Source organism: Apium graveolens, chromosome 5 (assembly GCF_009905375.1).
Source record: "Apium graveolens cultivar Ventura chromosome 5, ASM990537v1, whole genome shotgun sequence".
Taxonomy (NCBI): Eukaryota; Viridiplantae; Streptophyta; class Magnoliopsida; order Apiales; family Apiaceae; genus Apium; species Apium graveolens.
This window is the reverse complement of record NC_133651.1, coordinates 256,048,930-256,065,701: the sequence shown is the minus strand read 5'-3', so window position 1 is coordinate 256,065,701 and position 16,772 is coordinate 256,048,930. Positions and strand designations below refer to the sequence as shown.

Here is a 16,772-nt window from a genome sequence, read left to right as displayed (position 1 = left end):
GAGAAATCGAGACACCTTCCAAGTCCCGCCTCTCTTTTTCATAAACCCTAATCTCATAATTATACCTAAATCGTTCTATTATTCCAGCAACCCTCCGATTTCGTGTTGTTACGAAATTTCTCCAACAACATTACTCATTCACGTATAATGTATAATCCGTACATTAGATTTTCTAAATTAGATGAAATGGGAGTGAAAATCCGAACTCGTGACAATCAAAGAGCCAAAGAAACTTGAGTCCTTGACTCCAGTGTATCTTCTCATAATTGATAAAGTACCAATCAGGTCTTAAGAGCTGAAAAAATAATGGAATTACGAGATAGCTACCATCTGAATTTGAACATGTACCTCGAAGGAAATAGATTAAAGAAAATCGAACATGTTTTTGACATACGTTACGTAATATTTGAATGGATATGGGTTGTTTGGATCATGAAAATTCAAGCCAATTAACGAGATTAAGATAAGTTTCTTATTAACTATATGATCCGAGTAATGAGTTCATCTAAAACCTTAAGGTATTGAGGAATGCTCACAGGATCCCCTCACTCGAAACCCATTAATGGGTCTATGAGTGGAACGTTGACGCCCATCGATGAGTGGAACGCTGCCGCCCATCTTTAGGACATTAATTATTTTTAGTGTTCACAATATATTGTAAAAATGTTGGGGGTAGCTAGAAATCAAACCGTAATTCTCCGCGGGCCTAAACTCTGATACCATGTTGAGTAACCGCTCATCCAAACTCTTAAGATGTTAAAGTAAAACCTCAATAGGATCATATAGTTAACAATTCTAATACAATTTTGTATTGTAATACAGTATCATTCTCCTTTCCGTTAACCGGTTGGAATTTCACGATCCATACATGCACTAATTTTTTTTTAGGTACTGCCGGGAGGGAGAATGAGAAATTAAAGGCATTTTTAACTAAGCTCTCAACAAATTGCAAAACATGATTATGATCAAATTTTTTAGAGCGATGCTACATATCTCGAGAAAAATCCCAAAAATATTAGTACTAAATGACACACATTATTTCATTTGTAAAACTCATATTAATGAGTGAGGGATCCATTTTATTAATGAGTAAATCAATATCACGATAACTCAGCGTTCTGGAACACTTTCGGAAACAATTTTGGGCAATTTAACATTTCTCAATCTTTTTAGTGCCAAAAGAGGATATTCGGTGTTCTATTTGGGCTGATTAGAATCATATACTATCTGATAAAAAGACATATAATACTTCTCTCGAAGTTACAGCTTCTTATAAAAATTATACATTACCATCAACCCTCTGTAGTGAAAAGCTAAAATCCTGATAAATAGACCAACTTTTGATCTTAGTATTTAAAAAATGAGTATATCAACCAGAAAAAGATGTTGATGGGGGAAGATTAATTTCTGGACTCCTTCAAAGAATGTGACTCATCCCTTGATAGGTACATTAATCTTATACAGTACAAACTAGATAGCTAATGTTTTTCTATAAAACTCGAAAATCAGTGTATATTGGCCGGACGGACGATGCAAAGCTTATAACTAAACATGAAAAATGTAGGATCTACAGATAAAACTACTTCAAATTGCAGTACTAATGGGTCCAAAAAAAAGGCAGAAGTGTCTTGGATTGTAGCATCAAGACCTTGAGAGCATGCCAAACACGAATAAAAGGTGGTAGTATAAAAGGAATCCCAAATGCACGCTTTGATTTGGTTCAAGGATTAAGTATCATTTTTACTGAGTTATAATTACTAATTATTTCCCTGTTAAATTCGAAAACTTGGCTCCTTCACCACCGCCAAACATGCCAGTCCAAGAATTCTCGACGTTTATCCACGTGGCGAACCAGCTGGGCCTGGATTAAGGTGCCGGCACTCGTATGGTAGTTGACACCTAAGTAATAAACACTAAATTTCTTAATCATGATGATATTAGCATAATAATTATATGCAACTTGAAGTTGTTTATTTGTTGATATGTGTATCCATGGAGTTAATTACTTAATCAAGAAAAGTCAGTGGGGATATAAATTGAGTGCCTTAAAGGGGGTAGTTAGAAGTACTGGAGAAGGGAAGAGAGTGGAATGAATATTTGAGTGAGACATATTTTACCATTCCAGGAAGGTGCATGGTGAGTACTGCCAAGATATAGACTACTGGTTACCACACATCCCTTCCTTCCTTTTCTCCTTCTTGTCTCTCTTTTCTTATTCAATATCTTCTGTTATAGTTTCATTATTCTTGTAACATTATAAGAGATATATATGGGTAATTGTCAAGCAATAGATGCAGCTGCACTAGTGGTGCAACATCCAGATGGGAAGATAGAGAGGATGTATTGGTCAGTTTGTGCTAGTGAAGTTATGAAAATGAATCCCGGACACTACGTATCGCTTATTATACCATTGCCTCTTGATGGAGAAGATAATTTGGAGGAAAAGGATAGGGAAAAAACAGTGAGGTTTACGCGTGTTAAGCTTTTAAGGCCAAGTGACAGGCTTGTTCTTGGTCGAGCTTATCGTCTTGTCACCACTCAAGGTTAGTTCTTGTTTCGCCTCTACAAGGTTACCAATGGTACTTTATACTTCTAACACAACTATAGCTTTGATATTTAGTTTCTATAATGTTATGTTTCGATTATTTTCTTGTAGAGGTGATGAAAGTGTTGAGAGCGAAAAAATATGCAAAGATGAAGAAGAATCTGCCGGAATCAGCTGACATGGATACGGACATTAATTCTTGTTGTGAAGCAGAAGCCTCGGGACTGGAAAGACCAACTCAGGTAACTTTTAAAAAAAATCTGGAATTTGTTGTTTTAATACTCCTGCAAGAGATTTTGTTTTCTGATGGCTGCGTAGTTTCTCCAGTTGCGATTAGTCTCTGCTAGTGGAGTAAACATATGTACTTCATAAATCATAATTGTTTTGCTGTTTCTGAGAACTTCTGGCTGGTTTATCATAATAACCTTTTTTTCATAAATTCCTTAATGTTCCACGTATAAACTGGAAAGTTGCTCACTGATTGATAAAACAGAGAAAGTGCAACACAAAGTGGAGAATAAATTAGATCTGTGCTGGACAATATATAATGTATTAAAGAACACAATAATTATAACAAAGTAATATTCACACTATTATAGGTTCCTTGATCTTAAATACTTATCTTTCTCTGGTTTCATGATTTCAGGTCACGAGAAATGAAGGGCAAAGGCAGAGGCCAGGAGTAGCAAGATCAAAATCATGGCGCCCTAGACTGCAGAGCATATCCGAGGCTGTAAGCTAGTGGTTGTTGAGTTGTAAAATTTTCAGAACCCTGTAAAAACAGATAACAGTAAGTCAATGAAAATCGGTACTCAGATTTATTTAGATTTTATTCTCAATGTAGTCTAATTGTTAAGCAATATCGAGTAATTACACACTAATTACAAACCTGTAAAGCAAAGAGAGTAAGACCAACGGTACAAGTATCAATTCATGACATATATTCAAGATAAAGTCGCTTTGTATCTTTATCCGACTTCTTAAAAATACAATTAGTACTTGACAATAACATGAAAAATACAATTTATGATCACATAAGTGGTTTTGCATTCCAAATTTCTCCAGTTCCGTAGCACATAATAGGGATGTCCGGGCAGCTAGCAAAAGGTGCACCGGGAAGTTTCATTTCTTCGAGAGCGAAATGCATATCTTTAAATGGCTCTATCAGCGTTGTCCCCAGGTCCCCCATACACCTCATGCAAGAATTCACTAAATATCTGGTTCATCACAAATGTATATATTCTGCGGTCACTTTTAGAAGTTTTAATCACCTTATAGTGGTCCATGTTCTACAAAATTGGCTCACTTAAATTTTAATGTTAACATGCACAAAAGCTTGATACAGCTACATGAGAGCTGTTCAGATAGAACTGCTTACTCTACAGCGAGGGCCGAGGTCCCATATCACATTCCAGAATCAATCATCGAACAAATTTCATGTAAAAAGACTTTATTGCCCACAAAAGGGCTGCATTACAAAGAGATGTTTAAAAAATCCGAAACCCAAAATCCGATCCGATCCAATCCAGAAAAAAGCACGAAAAATCCAATCCAGAAAAAAACACGGTCCGGTTCGGCCCAGCCGCGGGCCTTAAATAGGCCTTCTTTTTTTTTCTCGAAAATCCGGTACGGCCCGAAATCCGAAAAATCTGGATGAAAGCCCGGACTTAACAAAGCCCAGATAAAAGTTCAGATCCAAAAAAACTCAGATAAAAGTCCGGTTCGTCCCGGATAAAAACCCGGGTATTTTGAAAAACCTGATTAAAAAACAGAATATAAAATTTGAAAATATGCAATACTTTCTATAAATTTTTAAAAAATATATTTTAATATTAGAAGCAATTAAGGTGTATATGGTTATTTGTCGATTTATTTCGTTAAAGTTTTCTATTTTTTCATCAAATTAAAATGTATTAAACATAATTAGAGTAAAAAACTTGAAGGTGGCTAAAAATTTCATAAATTATCAAGATTTTGGTCCAAGTTTAAAAATGACATGGCGGCGCCCGTCAAGTACCGTTAACTATGCGCCGTTATTAAAATACATTAAATTAGATAATGTTGGCTAAGTTTTAACCCACTTTTCAAAGTACTGGTCGGGTGGAAAAAATTATATTTTCTATAATTAACTAGGGACTTTTACCCTCGTTACGCAAACTTGTTATCCGACAATTTTTTAAACGTAAACTGTTATATAAATGAAAACAATTGGCAAATCGTATTCTGAGATGGTGAACTTTTAATTATATTAACGAACAAATAAAAAACAAAATCTGTCATTATCCGTTTACTATCGCTACACACGCTTATTATCCGTCATTTTTACAATATTAAACAAATAATCATCATTTCCAAATAAGATACAACAAATAAAAATATTTAAATGGAACATAATTTCTTCGCGAAAATGTAATGCAAAATACAACCAAATAATTTAAAAATATTTGGAAAAAATATATAGTCTAATGTTTTTATATACATAATTTATTTGTATACAAAATTATGAAAAGAATGATTTGTATAGCATGCTCACATTCACTATGTCAACTAAATATGAGTCATCTTCAAATGTTTACTATGAAATCCACCATTGATGCAAAAATTAGACTCAATAGTTTTATTACAAAACGATAGCCATAATTCTTCTATAAAAGGATGACCATCTAGCAAATAGATTGAGTCTGTATTTTTTGCATTCAGCCAAAACCTTAAACATGTAGAAGTTACTGCATATTCGAAATATAATTATACATATCTTCAAATAACGTTATTATTTCTCGCATCTTAATTTCTATTGAGCAATTCAAACATCTCCTCGCAAGTCTCACTTCTTTCTTAAAAAATATGAAACTGAACTCCTACTCATAATTAAGGAACACTGTTAAAATTAAGAATTATAAATCGTATTTATCCGAGCAGTGTATCTCTTAGACTATAAAATTTAAGCATATTTGTTTAAAAGTATATTTTGATTTCACTGATTTTCTTAATTATGTCTTCAGACAAACGTCAAATTTTTTTGTTAAAATTTCAATACGTGTATTTATAAATTACCATACAATTATTTAAAATAATAATATTTTATTTAGATATACATATATATACCCACACATACACACACAAACACTAAATTGTTATACTTTGATTTTCCAAATTTCAACAAAATAAAAGGACTGCGTGGCAAAATTAATATTTCGACTTAAAAAGGATTACACATATATATACATATTGATTTGACTATAGAATTATAAGTAAATGGGTAGTATATGAAAATCTAATTTACTAAAATTTTGTATAAATTCGGGTAGCGGCTGCGGGTTATCTACGATAAAAAAATGATTATTATTTCAAATTTTAATAAATAAATTTTTTAACAAAAAATATATGAAATCGTTATTACATCAAATCCGAAACAATCTTGTGTAGAAAAGCATAAATATATTTTCAATGAATTAGAATTATCAAATACAACAACAATCACATGTCCTGCATATTTATTAATCTTAATAGAGACTTTTTCCTGCGTTATTCACACTTATTATCCGTCATTTTTGAAACGTCAATAAATAAATAAAAAATAGATAAATTAAATAATAATATAATAGGGCTTCAAGATAATTTTTTCGCCATATTAATACAAATTACAAATTTTAATTTATCTCATCGATATATATATATATATATATATCGATAAAATGTTATTATAAATTTTAGTTAATAACATCTTTCGTTAAGGAACTTAGGCCCATGGTGTAACTTATGACTTAAAGTTGAAAAGTGTCATATAAGTTGTATCAACATCGTAACTTAAAAATTATTTAAGTGTTTGGATATTTTTACTAATAAGTTGATCAGGTTTGATCATATGTTTGGTAAATCATAACTTATAAGTTATAATTTTTCTATAAAAAATTAAAATTTTAATATAATAATTAAATTCATGAATATAAAATTCAAAACATATATTAAAAAATAGTAATATTAAATTAATTTTTAAACACTACCTGTATACCCCTAGTTCATATTTTCAAAATCAACTCTATTTCATTTAGAGTATCTTTTATTTATATTTTCAAGATTAACCTTATTTTACATATTATTTTCGATTAATGTAACTAATATTGATAAAAAAGATAATTATTTTATCAACATTCAATATTTTAATATGTGTAATTTTTTTAGCATTGTATATGTAATTCGAAATAGAGGGAGTACAAATATCTGCAAATTGAAAAATCATATTAATTAGATATATAGGTGATAACTTATGAATTTATGTAATTTTTGTAATGTTAAATTTTTTAATGTAATTAATATACTTAATATAATTAATAACATAATTAATTTATTGTTTCCTTAAACATTTAAATTTAAGTGAAGGATAAGGAAGTTGAATGAAAAGAGAATGTACCGGGTTCTAACATTCCCATTTCGTTAATATATGACACAAATATGACCATTATTTTGAACAACCAAAGAGTGCTTAAAGTTGAAAATAATTTTATCCTATTTAAATTGTAGTGAACGTAACCCAAACAGCCACTTAAACTTTCACTTCAATTATTTTAATATGAAGTGATCAGATTTTAATTATATTAAGTATAAAACATTACCAGTATAATAGTTCTAAATATTTAGCATAGTCGATATATGAGCATATTATTAAAGTTGAATATTTTAAAAAGTTTTCTTTACAAAATATTAAACATGTAATAAAAAATCAACTTCTAGTTTGTCCATATCATATTCTTGTCATATTTTTAACATAGTTTAATTTCATAAATATATAAGATCACCCAACCTAATTTTTTAATATATGTTACTCGGCGGCGCCTCACGGCACCGTCTCGCACTTTATTTTGGAAAATTATCATAAGAAAACATTTTTATTAAGAATATAAAAATATGAAATTCCTTATTGTATATCATGTTGCCTTTAAAATACATAAAATTAATCATCAACATTTTAGTTGGTAGTCTTTTGTCACATCTCAAACTTTTATTTTAATTATTTAATTTTAAAGTGATCTGATCATTTTTTTGTCAAGTATAAATCATTGCCACTATAATAGTTTCAAAATTTTTAGTATACTTGATCTTTGAGCATATTATTAAAATATTATATTTTTTCCGTCTTTGATAAATATTAAACTTTTACTAAGAAATTAAATTCAATAATTTCAGTTTGTCCACGCCATATCCTTAACACAGAATCATTTTCACAAATTTATAATTTTACTCAGTCTAATTTTAAATATATGTTACTCGACAGTGCCTGTCTCGCATTTCATTTTAAAATATAATGTCATCTGGAGACATTTTTATTATGACTATAAAAATATGAAAGTCCTTATTATTTTTATTTGTGCATCAAGCTATCTTTAATATGTATATGTATATAATTAATAATCAACCATTTAGTTATTAGTAACATCTTTTGCTAAGCAGTTTAAAATTTTACTACAATTTTCAAATTATAAAGTGACCGGATCATATTTTTAATAACTAAAAAATTATGCAATTATTGTTAAACCAATTCCAAACAACCAATTAAAAGAAGTAAAACATTATACATTTTCATAGATTCGAATTGTTAAATACTGCAACATCCACATGTGCCGCATTCATAATATTTTTTGTAATAATATTTATTAATTTTGTATATTTGATTTACTTATTAAGTTTCTTCCGATTTGAATATTAGTGACAGAGTATAATTTTCACAAATTTATAAGTTTACTTAACTTAAATATATAATATATACTCGACAGTGCCTCGCATTTTATTATGAGTTTGTGCACCACTACCTCATTTTACCAAAATGTCAATTACTAAATGATGTACTTGATTTTACACCAACGCAAGATAAATTTGTAAAATAAATAAAGCGTTATAATATTTTTGATCAATTAAAATTGTTAAACACTACAATAATCGCATGTCCTGCATATTTTAATATTCTTAACAATAATATATATTAAAAATGTGTTTTTCATATAATTGTTTAAGATTTTTTGAAATAATATTTGAAAATTCATCACAAATTATAATTTTCACAAATTTGTAATTTTAATCAGCATAAATATGTAATATGTATGGCTGGACGGCGCATCACATTTCATTTTAAATTAATGTAACACTTCTTTATTTTACCACAATACCCATTGCTAAATGATATAATTGATTGTACACAAATCCCGAAAAATGTTGTAAAAGAAATAAAGCACTACTACATTTTTGATGAATTAGAATTATTAAAAATTATAACTATCGAATGTCTAGATTTTTAAATAATTTTAATAATAATATTTATTAATTACATGTATTTGATTCAATTATTTAAGTTTTTTATCAAATAAGATTTAAAAATACATAACAGGGTATCAATTTTACAAATTTGTAAGTTTACTAACTTAATTATGTAATATATATAACTCGACATGAATTTTATTTTAAATTTGTGCGCAATACAATGCTCATTGCTAATTACATAACTGATGTTACACAAATGTCAATTAACATTCTAAAATATAACTTATGCCCATCATTGAAAACCCTACCATCCTCCCATAAACCAGCCTCATTATTAATTATGTGAATTCAATTTAGTAATTTATGTTATTTTAAATAAGATTTGAAAGTGGTAACATAGTATAATTTTCACAAATTTTAGCTTTACTCGATTAATTATATAATATGTATTACTCGACCACAGCCGTCTCACATTTCATTATATAAATACCTAAATAAATTTATTATAAATTTGTTTGCTTTCTTATATTAATCTAAATTTTAATATAAATATTTTATTGTATAAGTCTAATAAACAAATAAATATAAATAAATAATTTTATAAAATTTTATTATTTTAAATAACCGATAAAAAACTATTAACTATAATCAAATATAAAGTAGATTATATGACCTATTTTTAAAAAAAAGAAAAAGGTAAATTACTATAAAACGCTTTTTAAAATTATTTATACTTAGAGTCTAGCCTAATTTTGAAATAATGACATCTTAAATTCTTCATCTATTTGAGTAGTTTCTCTCCCTATAATTTTTTTTAATTACTTTTCCTTTTTTTTGAGATTACTAATTTTTGTGAGGTTGAGATTACAATATTGTTTCTAAAAACCACATAAATAAGATTAGAGTAAATTTTGTTACTCATTAAGATTATAATAAATTTTGTGTTTCATTCATCCCGTATAATAAATTATAAATTTGATGTTAGTTGTAGATTTTTATTCGGATAAAAAGACAATCACACTATTTATGTAAAAAATAATATTATTTGATATGAAAGTTAATAAAAAAATTGAATTATGAAAATTTTAAATTAGGTGAAAGAACTGTAGAATAATTTTTTTCAAATACATTACTTATATTTATATTTAACGGGTTAAAATCTTAATAAATGAGTATATTACTTATGTTTAGATTTAACCGTACTTCAATCCTTTTTTCTTATTACAGTTTTAATACAAAAAAGCTGTGAAATTAAATTAAAATGAGCTATAAAAAATCATAATAAAATACAATTCTTATAAATTTCCAACTTTTCTCACGTACAAATAATTTTGTAAACATTAAATATAAGTTTAGGTAAATGTTCCCTAGCTTTAATTTGAGATGAAAATACTAAATTATTAAATATAAATTTGAAATCTAACTTAAATTGCATGAATTGTTTTGTGAAATGAGTAAGAAAAAAATTTAATTTATTTTAATATAAAAAGCATTTTTCTAATATTTTTACTCGGTATCTAATTAAATTTAAGTCCCCATGCATTCCACTTTTTTTATTTTCTTGATATGATAATATTATTTCTTAAAAACTACAAAAATAAAATTATTATAAATTTTATTTCTCAATAAACCCTTACACAAAACTATAAATTCGGTATTAGTTGCAATTTTTATATCGAAAAAAGGCAATCACTTTTCTACAAAAAGTATATTATATAATTAGCAGTGGCATGGACTAATTAGCACTAATTGGTATTACTGGCCGGGTATTTTATAATCCTCATACATAAGTCATAACTATTTTATAATCCTCATACATAAGTCATAACTTCTTACGTGTAAGACTCTTAACATTACAAAACAAACATGTTTAGATGACCCATGTTATGTTTTTCCTGTAAGGTTCTAATGACTGCTCAATGCTGGGTGAGTAGAGATAGCATAATAGGAGATTATAATGTAATAAATCAAAAGAGTTTTCTAGATTGTGTGATTGGATTGGGATGTGAAATAACTTCTTACGTGTAAGACTCTTAACATTACAAAACAAACATGTTTAGATGACCCATGTTATGTTTTTCCTGTAAGGTTCTAATGACTGCTCAATGCTGGGTGAGTAGAGATAGCATAATAGGAGATTATAATGTAATAAGTCAAAAGAGTTTTCTAGATTGTGTGATTGGATTGGGATGTGAAAGCTTGGTACCATGGTGTCAGTTCAAAGAAACTTGTTCAGGTTATATAATATGGATGATAGCCTCTTTGGCAAGACATTTATATCCCATACACTTGATACAACAAAAATAAGTATAAAATCTTACACTTGGCACATTACATAGGAATATCAATTTCATTAAAGGCAAATTACATTGAAAATATGTTTTTGCTGGCTGATAAAGCTCAGTCTCGGCCAATTAATTTTTCAAGATCATAATTTGCACCTTTTATTATCTCCCGATATTTTATAATGTCATAAATGTCACCAATGTCCTACCAAACCTCGCGCACATACTAAAGATACTATCAGGTTTGATTTATAATGGCAAATTAAAAAAAAGCAAAAAAGTTATTTACAACTCAAAAGAAGCATGACAATTTCTGTAAAAGTAGGCCGAGACTTATAATGGTTTGATATGTTGAGATTGCTCTATTTGTTGTCATCATAGTGACTTCGCCATAGTGAAGTCTAAAAGCATTAGCTATGCAACTATAAACAAGTTTTGACACACATACTTACTCAAGTAATACGAATACATGATAATATAGCACCTTGCTTGGGTCAATGTCATTCCGCAAACACTTTCATATGTTTCTCAGAAATATGTATAATATAAAAGCACCAACACTAGTCGATGCCTTAAAGTCCCAAACTGTCATTAAAGTTCTATGAGTCTAAGCACATTATCTTTCCTTAAATATTCTAGCCTCTGAAAATCATACAAAATGGACAAAAATATTATCAGCTTTTCTTTAATCACATTTGTTACTTGCTAGATTATAAGTATTATTTGTAAGACTGTAACAAAAGCATACATATTTTGTGGAAGTGGGAAGAACGCTTATCAGGCGTTTGCCAAATCTCGGTTCCTCCTTGGCTGCAATACCACATGTAACACACCATTTTCAACAGCTTCTAAAGCCAAGTATGCATTGCTGACCGGCTTTGTATTTTCTATACAAACTGACCCAAGCAGGCCATGAAATCTTAGCACATTGCTCGGGTTAGGTGGTTTTTTTGACATATGAAGTTGTTATCACAATCGCGGAAGGTGGATGATCGGAAACAGTTTTGGATAGTTCACTAAGATCAAGATTTGGAAAGATGGAACTTTGACATATAGGGCATTTTGTAGTTTTCATAGTCATGTTAGGTCAATATTTAGTCTGCTAAGGACTTGTCAACACACATCACCTGCTATTTATACTATAAACAACAACTTCTCACAAATCAGCCTAAAGTAGAGACCATTTGTAATAATCAAATATATGAAAAATTATGTACCGGAAAAATACATGTTATCTCATAGATGGACCTCGACGGAACAATGATTTCATAGATATTCTGTAAATCAGTAGAAAATCTTGAAATGAACAAAACAACAATTTATAAAGAAAAACTATAAAATAATAATAATACCTTAATTCCAACATGGGACACTTTCAAACAGGTGTAAAATTCGCTGCAAAGGCTGCAATAGGCTTAAGCCTGAACTTTGAAAGTTCTTGGATTAGCGGTTTCACAGCTTCTCTGAATACCTGGGGCCACAAATAGCCAATAAAATATTACACCACCCAGTACATTTAAGATCGCTAGTCAATAGGGTTGCAAAAAACCCATCTGATATTTACTCTGAGATACATGATCCACTCCTTCCATATTTTGCATATTTTAATAGTCAACAACAATTTGCTAATATGTGGCCTCTTTTTAAGAATATTAGAATTTAAATCACACGCCTCATTTTTTTCATTGCTTTACATTGGAATCATATTACATAACGCAACTTTAATGAATAGTCCTATTATATAAGTAGGCTGTATCGTGCATGGATTTTATTTATAAAAAAGAATAACCTATTTTTTTCAAAGAAGAACAGATCTTATTGCCTTCACCCCCATGTACCCATATTTTCCAACTTGTTATGTTTGAATGTGAAGCATTGCATTTTCAATTACTGTGAACCACTCTAACTGAGGCATCTACGTATTATCTTTGTGAACTTTCAGTAGAATCCTCATATTCCTTTCAAATTTTACTTTTCAACACGTTCCCCGAGCAATTACATTTATCATCCACTTCATATTTGGGTTAGTCATGGCATCGAAAACCAGGTGCATGTACTAATTAACTATTATGAAATATTTGGAATATTGTAATATTCACTGATAATTACATATCTTTAATGTGATAAATGAAACTACAAAAGCAAGAATATACATTGAAATAAATTAATTACCTTAATACAAATGATGAAGTCTTGAACACTTGTTTTAAACTAGAGTTGTTGAGCTATTGGACTTTTAAATAAACCTAGTGTAGAAAGGAGAGAAATAGCCACACCTTGCCATCATGCCAAATACACAATTGACTTAAATGTCAAAAACTTTTCCAGTGGTCTGATGTGTGCCACTTTATCCTTTGTAATACCATAAAATTGAGCTAAATAATACAAAGCCCACGACTCACTGAAATTCAAAATCAGGGTCATATAAGGATACTTGCAAAATGCAAATTGGTATTTATTTTGAGAAGGCAATTAAAGAACAACAGAAACACTTGTAAGGCGGACTCCCAATTTTACTGATGTATCCTCGTCGACACAAAATAACATGATTGTGGGTATGGATCTTGGCCCAGTCCTCAATTTCACTGATGTATCCTTTGTTGTTACCAACTTCTTATCATAAAGATCAGCTACTCTAGAGCTTTCTGTTTCACTTTCTCAATCTTAGACAACTTCTCATTTACCTTTTTAGGACTTTCTGGACATTATATAGTTGAGCCTGTAGTTTTAATCCCTTCAACAGCCGTGTCAGTTGCTTCAAAAGTTAGTAAAAATCAAAATGCCGATAAGGATCAAATTAGATACCAATTTCACGTCTTTTAATGTATCTATTACACTTAAAATGATTAGTAACATTACTATAAAAATATACAACCACACTAATAATTAATATGTATTCATTTCATTCAATAGTTATCAGATATAATTTAAAACTCAAAGAATATTAATTTAGGCTAAACTTACATCAGGTAACATACAGATCTTTGGAGATCGATGATCCATTGAGAGAAATGATACTTGATGTATAATGTTAGATATATTTGAGATGTCATGTCTAATCTGATTTGTGTTTAGTTTTCAGAACTTAACAATAGGACTTATCAGGACTTACTGAAATCAGAACTTACTGAAGTCAAAACTTAATATCAGAACTTAAGGCGTTAGAAGATATATATTAGGACTTAAGTACGGGAAGACTTCAGATAAGGAATGCGGATGATTTACAGGAGAAGATCTGGACTAAAACAAAAGAAGATATGCATGAAGAGTTAGAGGACTAGAAGACTTATAGAAGATATCTAAATGATATATTTTAGGAGACAGAATTATATTCCATATCAATTAGAAGATATCTTGTAGCTGTGTACTATATAAACACAGCTTAGGGTTTACACTATATGTCATATCATTATCGAGAAGATTATACATTGTAACCTAGCAGCTCTTAGTGATATTGTTAATCACTGAGAGAGAACAACAGTTCTATTGTAACAGAGTTTATTTAAATATATACTTGATCTTTGTTACATACCTGTGTTGAAATTGATTTGATTGTATAAACACTATATTCAACCCCCTTCTATAGTGTTGTGTGACCTAACAAGTGGTATCCGAGCTTTTCTGTTAACACACATACAATAAAGATCCAAACAATCATGTCTGAAGAAACACAAACCACAACTAAGCCCACCAAATCTCAAAAAACTCAAAACACTCAAACCCACAGTCGATATGAGACTATTAGGGTTCCCATACTGAGACCCTATGAGTATCCCATATGGAAAGTAAAGATTGTAATAACCCCAATTTTTGGAAAATTTTGAAACCCTTATGAATAGTGTTTTTGCTGAATGAGAAAACTTTTCATGCCACGCTATGTAGGGGTTCTGTTATTGATCTTATGGGATATTATTAGTACTCTATGAAGTATATAAGTGTATGTAAAGATCGTCAGAATCCAATTCCGAACACTTTGGTTTTTCCCGGAAATCCACAATATACGGAGAGAATTAAGTATAAGGTAACAGGATAAAAAGGATTTAAATTAAAGGATTATAAAAGAGGATCATAAAAAGGAATATAATGTATTGAGAAAGGTCAAGGGAACCTAAGTAATAAGATCCCGGGTATGATCCTTCAAACGATAAACGAGAACGAAAGTTAAGCGAACCGTACAACAGATCAGCGGTCATTAGGCAAACGATTAGGAAGCTAATCAAAGGGATTAAGGGGAGTGATGTCATCCAACCAATAGAAAGAAGACAAGGAAGGGAGGATGACATCATAGGGGTGACATAAGCATGACATGGAAGGAAGGAGGTGTGGTTGATTTAGGACCACACAAATGCAAGGACAAGGTGGTAATTTGCTAAATGGAAAACAAAAACAAGCCAACCAACTAGCAATTCATTTCATCAAAATCAAAAAAAATCAACCAAGGCTTTGTTCTTCATTTCTTGCTCTCGGCTTTTTGCCATTTTCAAAGCTACAAATTTCCAAAATCAAGATCCAAGCATCCTTAATTGGTAAGAAAATTCCCTAACCTTCCTTATGCTTAGTAATGGCTATATCATGAGTATAAGCCACTAATTCTTTCTCTAGCTTCTTGAATTAATCATTGGAGAAGACAATGAATAGTGTTTTCAAGTTTTAACTTGAGTTTTTTTCTTGTTTTTCTTAAAGATCCAAGCTTTCCTAAGGCTTCTCCAAGCTTATTAAGGCTTCCTAGCTTCACCCACCAATCCAAGGAAGGTATACCACTTTCAAACCCTAGGTTCATATATATTATAAAGTGATTTTGATGAGTAAGATGTTATGGTATCTTGTTGTTATGTTTAGAGTTGAGATTTGGAATGGTGGTGAAATGAAATGATAATTTAGTGGTTTTGATTTAAAGAAACTTAAAGCATGATTAAAGTTAGGTTAAGCATATGTATGAATGAGTAATATTGAATTGTTTGGGATTGTTATGATGTGGTAAGGATGGGTGTTTGATGTGTGTGGATTTGAGGATGGTTTGTGATGATTGTGGGTAGTTTTAAAAATGGGAAATCGCGTAAACATAGCCGTCGTAATGTCCGATTTTCTTTGGACTGTTTTGTGCATAGCATTAGGACCCGAGAACCCCCTGTTAAATTGTGACCACTGCCATGTTTAGATAGCTCATGTTACGAGCTTCGTTTTGATATGTAGTTCGTCCGATTCCGATTTACGGTTTAGGAGAAACGACCGTTTCAAGTAACGGCGTTTCACGAACGAAACTTTTTCCCTCGCCTTACTTTGGAATGTAGGTTAAAGACCAAAAAGGATTAACTAATGTGTGAAACATTTATGGTAAGTGTGTTAGGCAGTTGGTAAGTCATTCGCGAAGGAATCGCTTTAAAACTCGAAAAGGTTAAATTATTAAAAATGGTGGAGCCGAGGGTACCCGAGTGACTTAAGCAAATCGGTGAGCGTAAAACAAGCGTTAGAGTCTAAGTTAGTTAAAGCATAGATCTACAAGTGATTTTGGTTTAATTCCAACTTACTTGTTGTTTATAGGTTATCAGACTCGTCCCGAGCCTTTCTCACCCCCAAGTCGCTCAGGCAAGTATTCTATCCGTTATACTGTTGTTGTGATGAATATATGTATTTGCATTATCTTGCGATAGATGCATGTGGGTTAATTAGCAAATTGATGCGATATATTG

The 16,772-nt window shown here is 30.2% G+C and overlaps 1 protein-coding gene and 1 long non-coding RNA gene across 2 annotated transcripts; one reads left to right on the top strand and one right to left on the bottom strand.

The window, feature by feature from the left end:
* The first annotated feature begins 2,059 nt into the window (after nt 1-2,059).
* On the top strand, nt 2,060-3,377 carry LOC141725081 (uncharacterized). Its single transcript, XM_074527465.1, has 3 exons — nt 2,060-2,543; nt 2,657-2,787; nt 3,192-3,377. The coding sequence occupies exons 1-3, from the start codon at nt 2,270-2,272 to the stop codon at nt 3,285-3,287; spliced, it is 501 nt and encodes a 166-aa protein (XP_074383566.1). The 5' UTR covers nt 2,060-2,269; the 3' UTR covers nt 3,288-3,377.
* On the bottom strand, nt 3,211-3,828 carry LOC141725082 (uncharacterized). The gene is made up of 2 exons (XR_012577001.1): nt 3,435-3,828; nt 3,211-3,317 (listed from the first exon to the last, which is right to left on the bottom strand). It is a non-coding gene; the product is annotated as an uncharacterized LOC141725082 (long non-coding RNA).
* Nucleotides 3,829-16,772: the final 12,944 nt, after the last annotated feature.

Bases quoted from the DNA above. Each gene is read 5' to 3' on its own strand.
- LOC141725081 (XM_074527465.1), top strand. From the start codon at position 2,270: ATGGGTAATTGTCAAGCAATAGATGCAGCTGCACTAGTGGTGCAACAT. The intron at 2,544-2,656 runs GTTAGTTCTTGT...ATTTTCTTGTAG, and splicing joins TCGTCTTGTCACCACTCAAG to AGGTGATGAAAGTGTTGAGA. The intron at 2,788-3,191 runs GTAACTTTTAAA...TCATGATTTCAG, and splicing joins GACTGGAAAGACCAACTCAG to GTCACGAGAAATGAAGGGCA.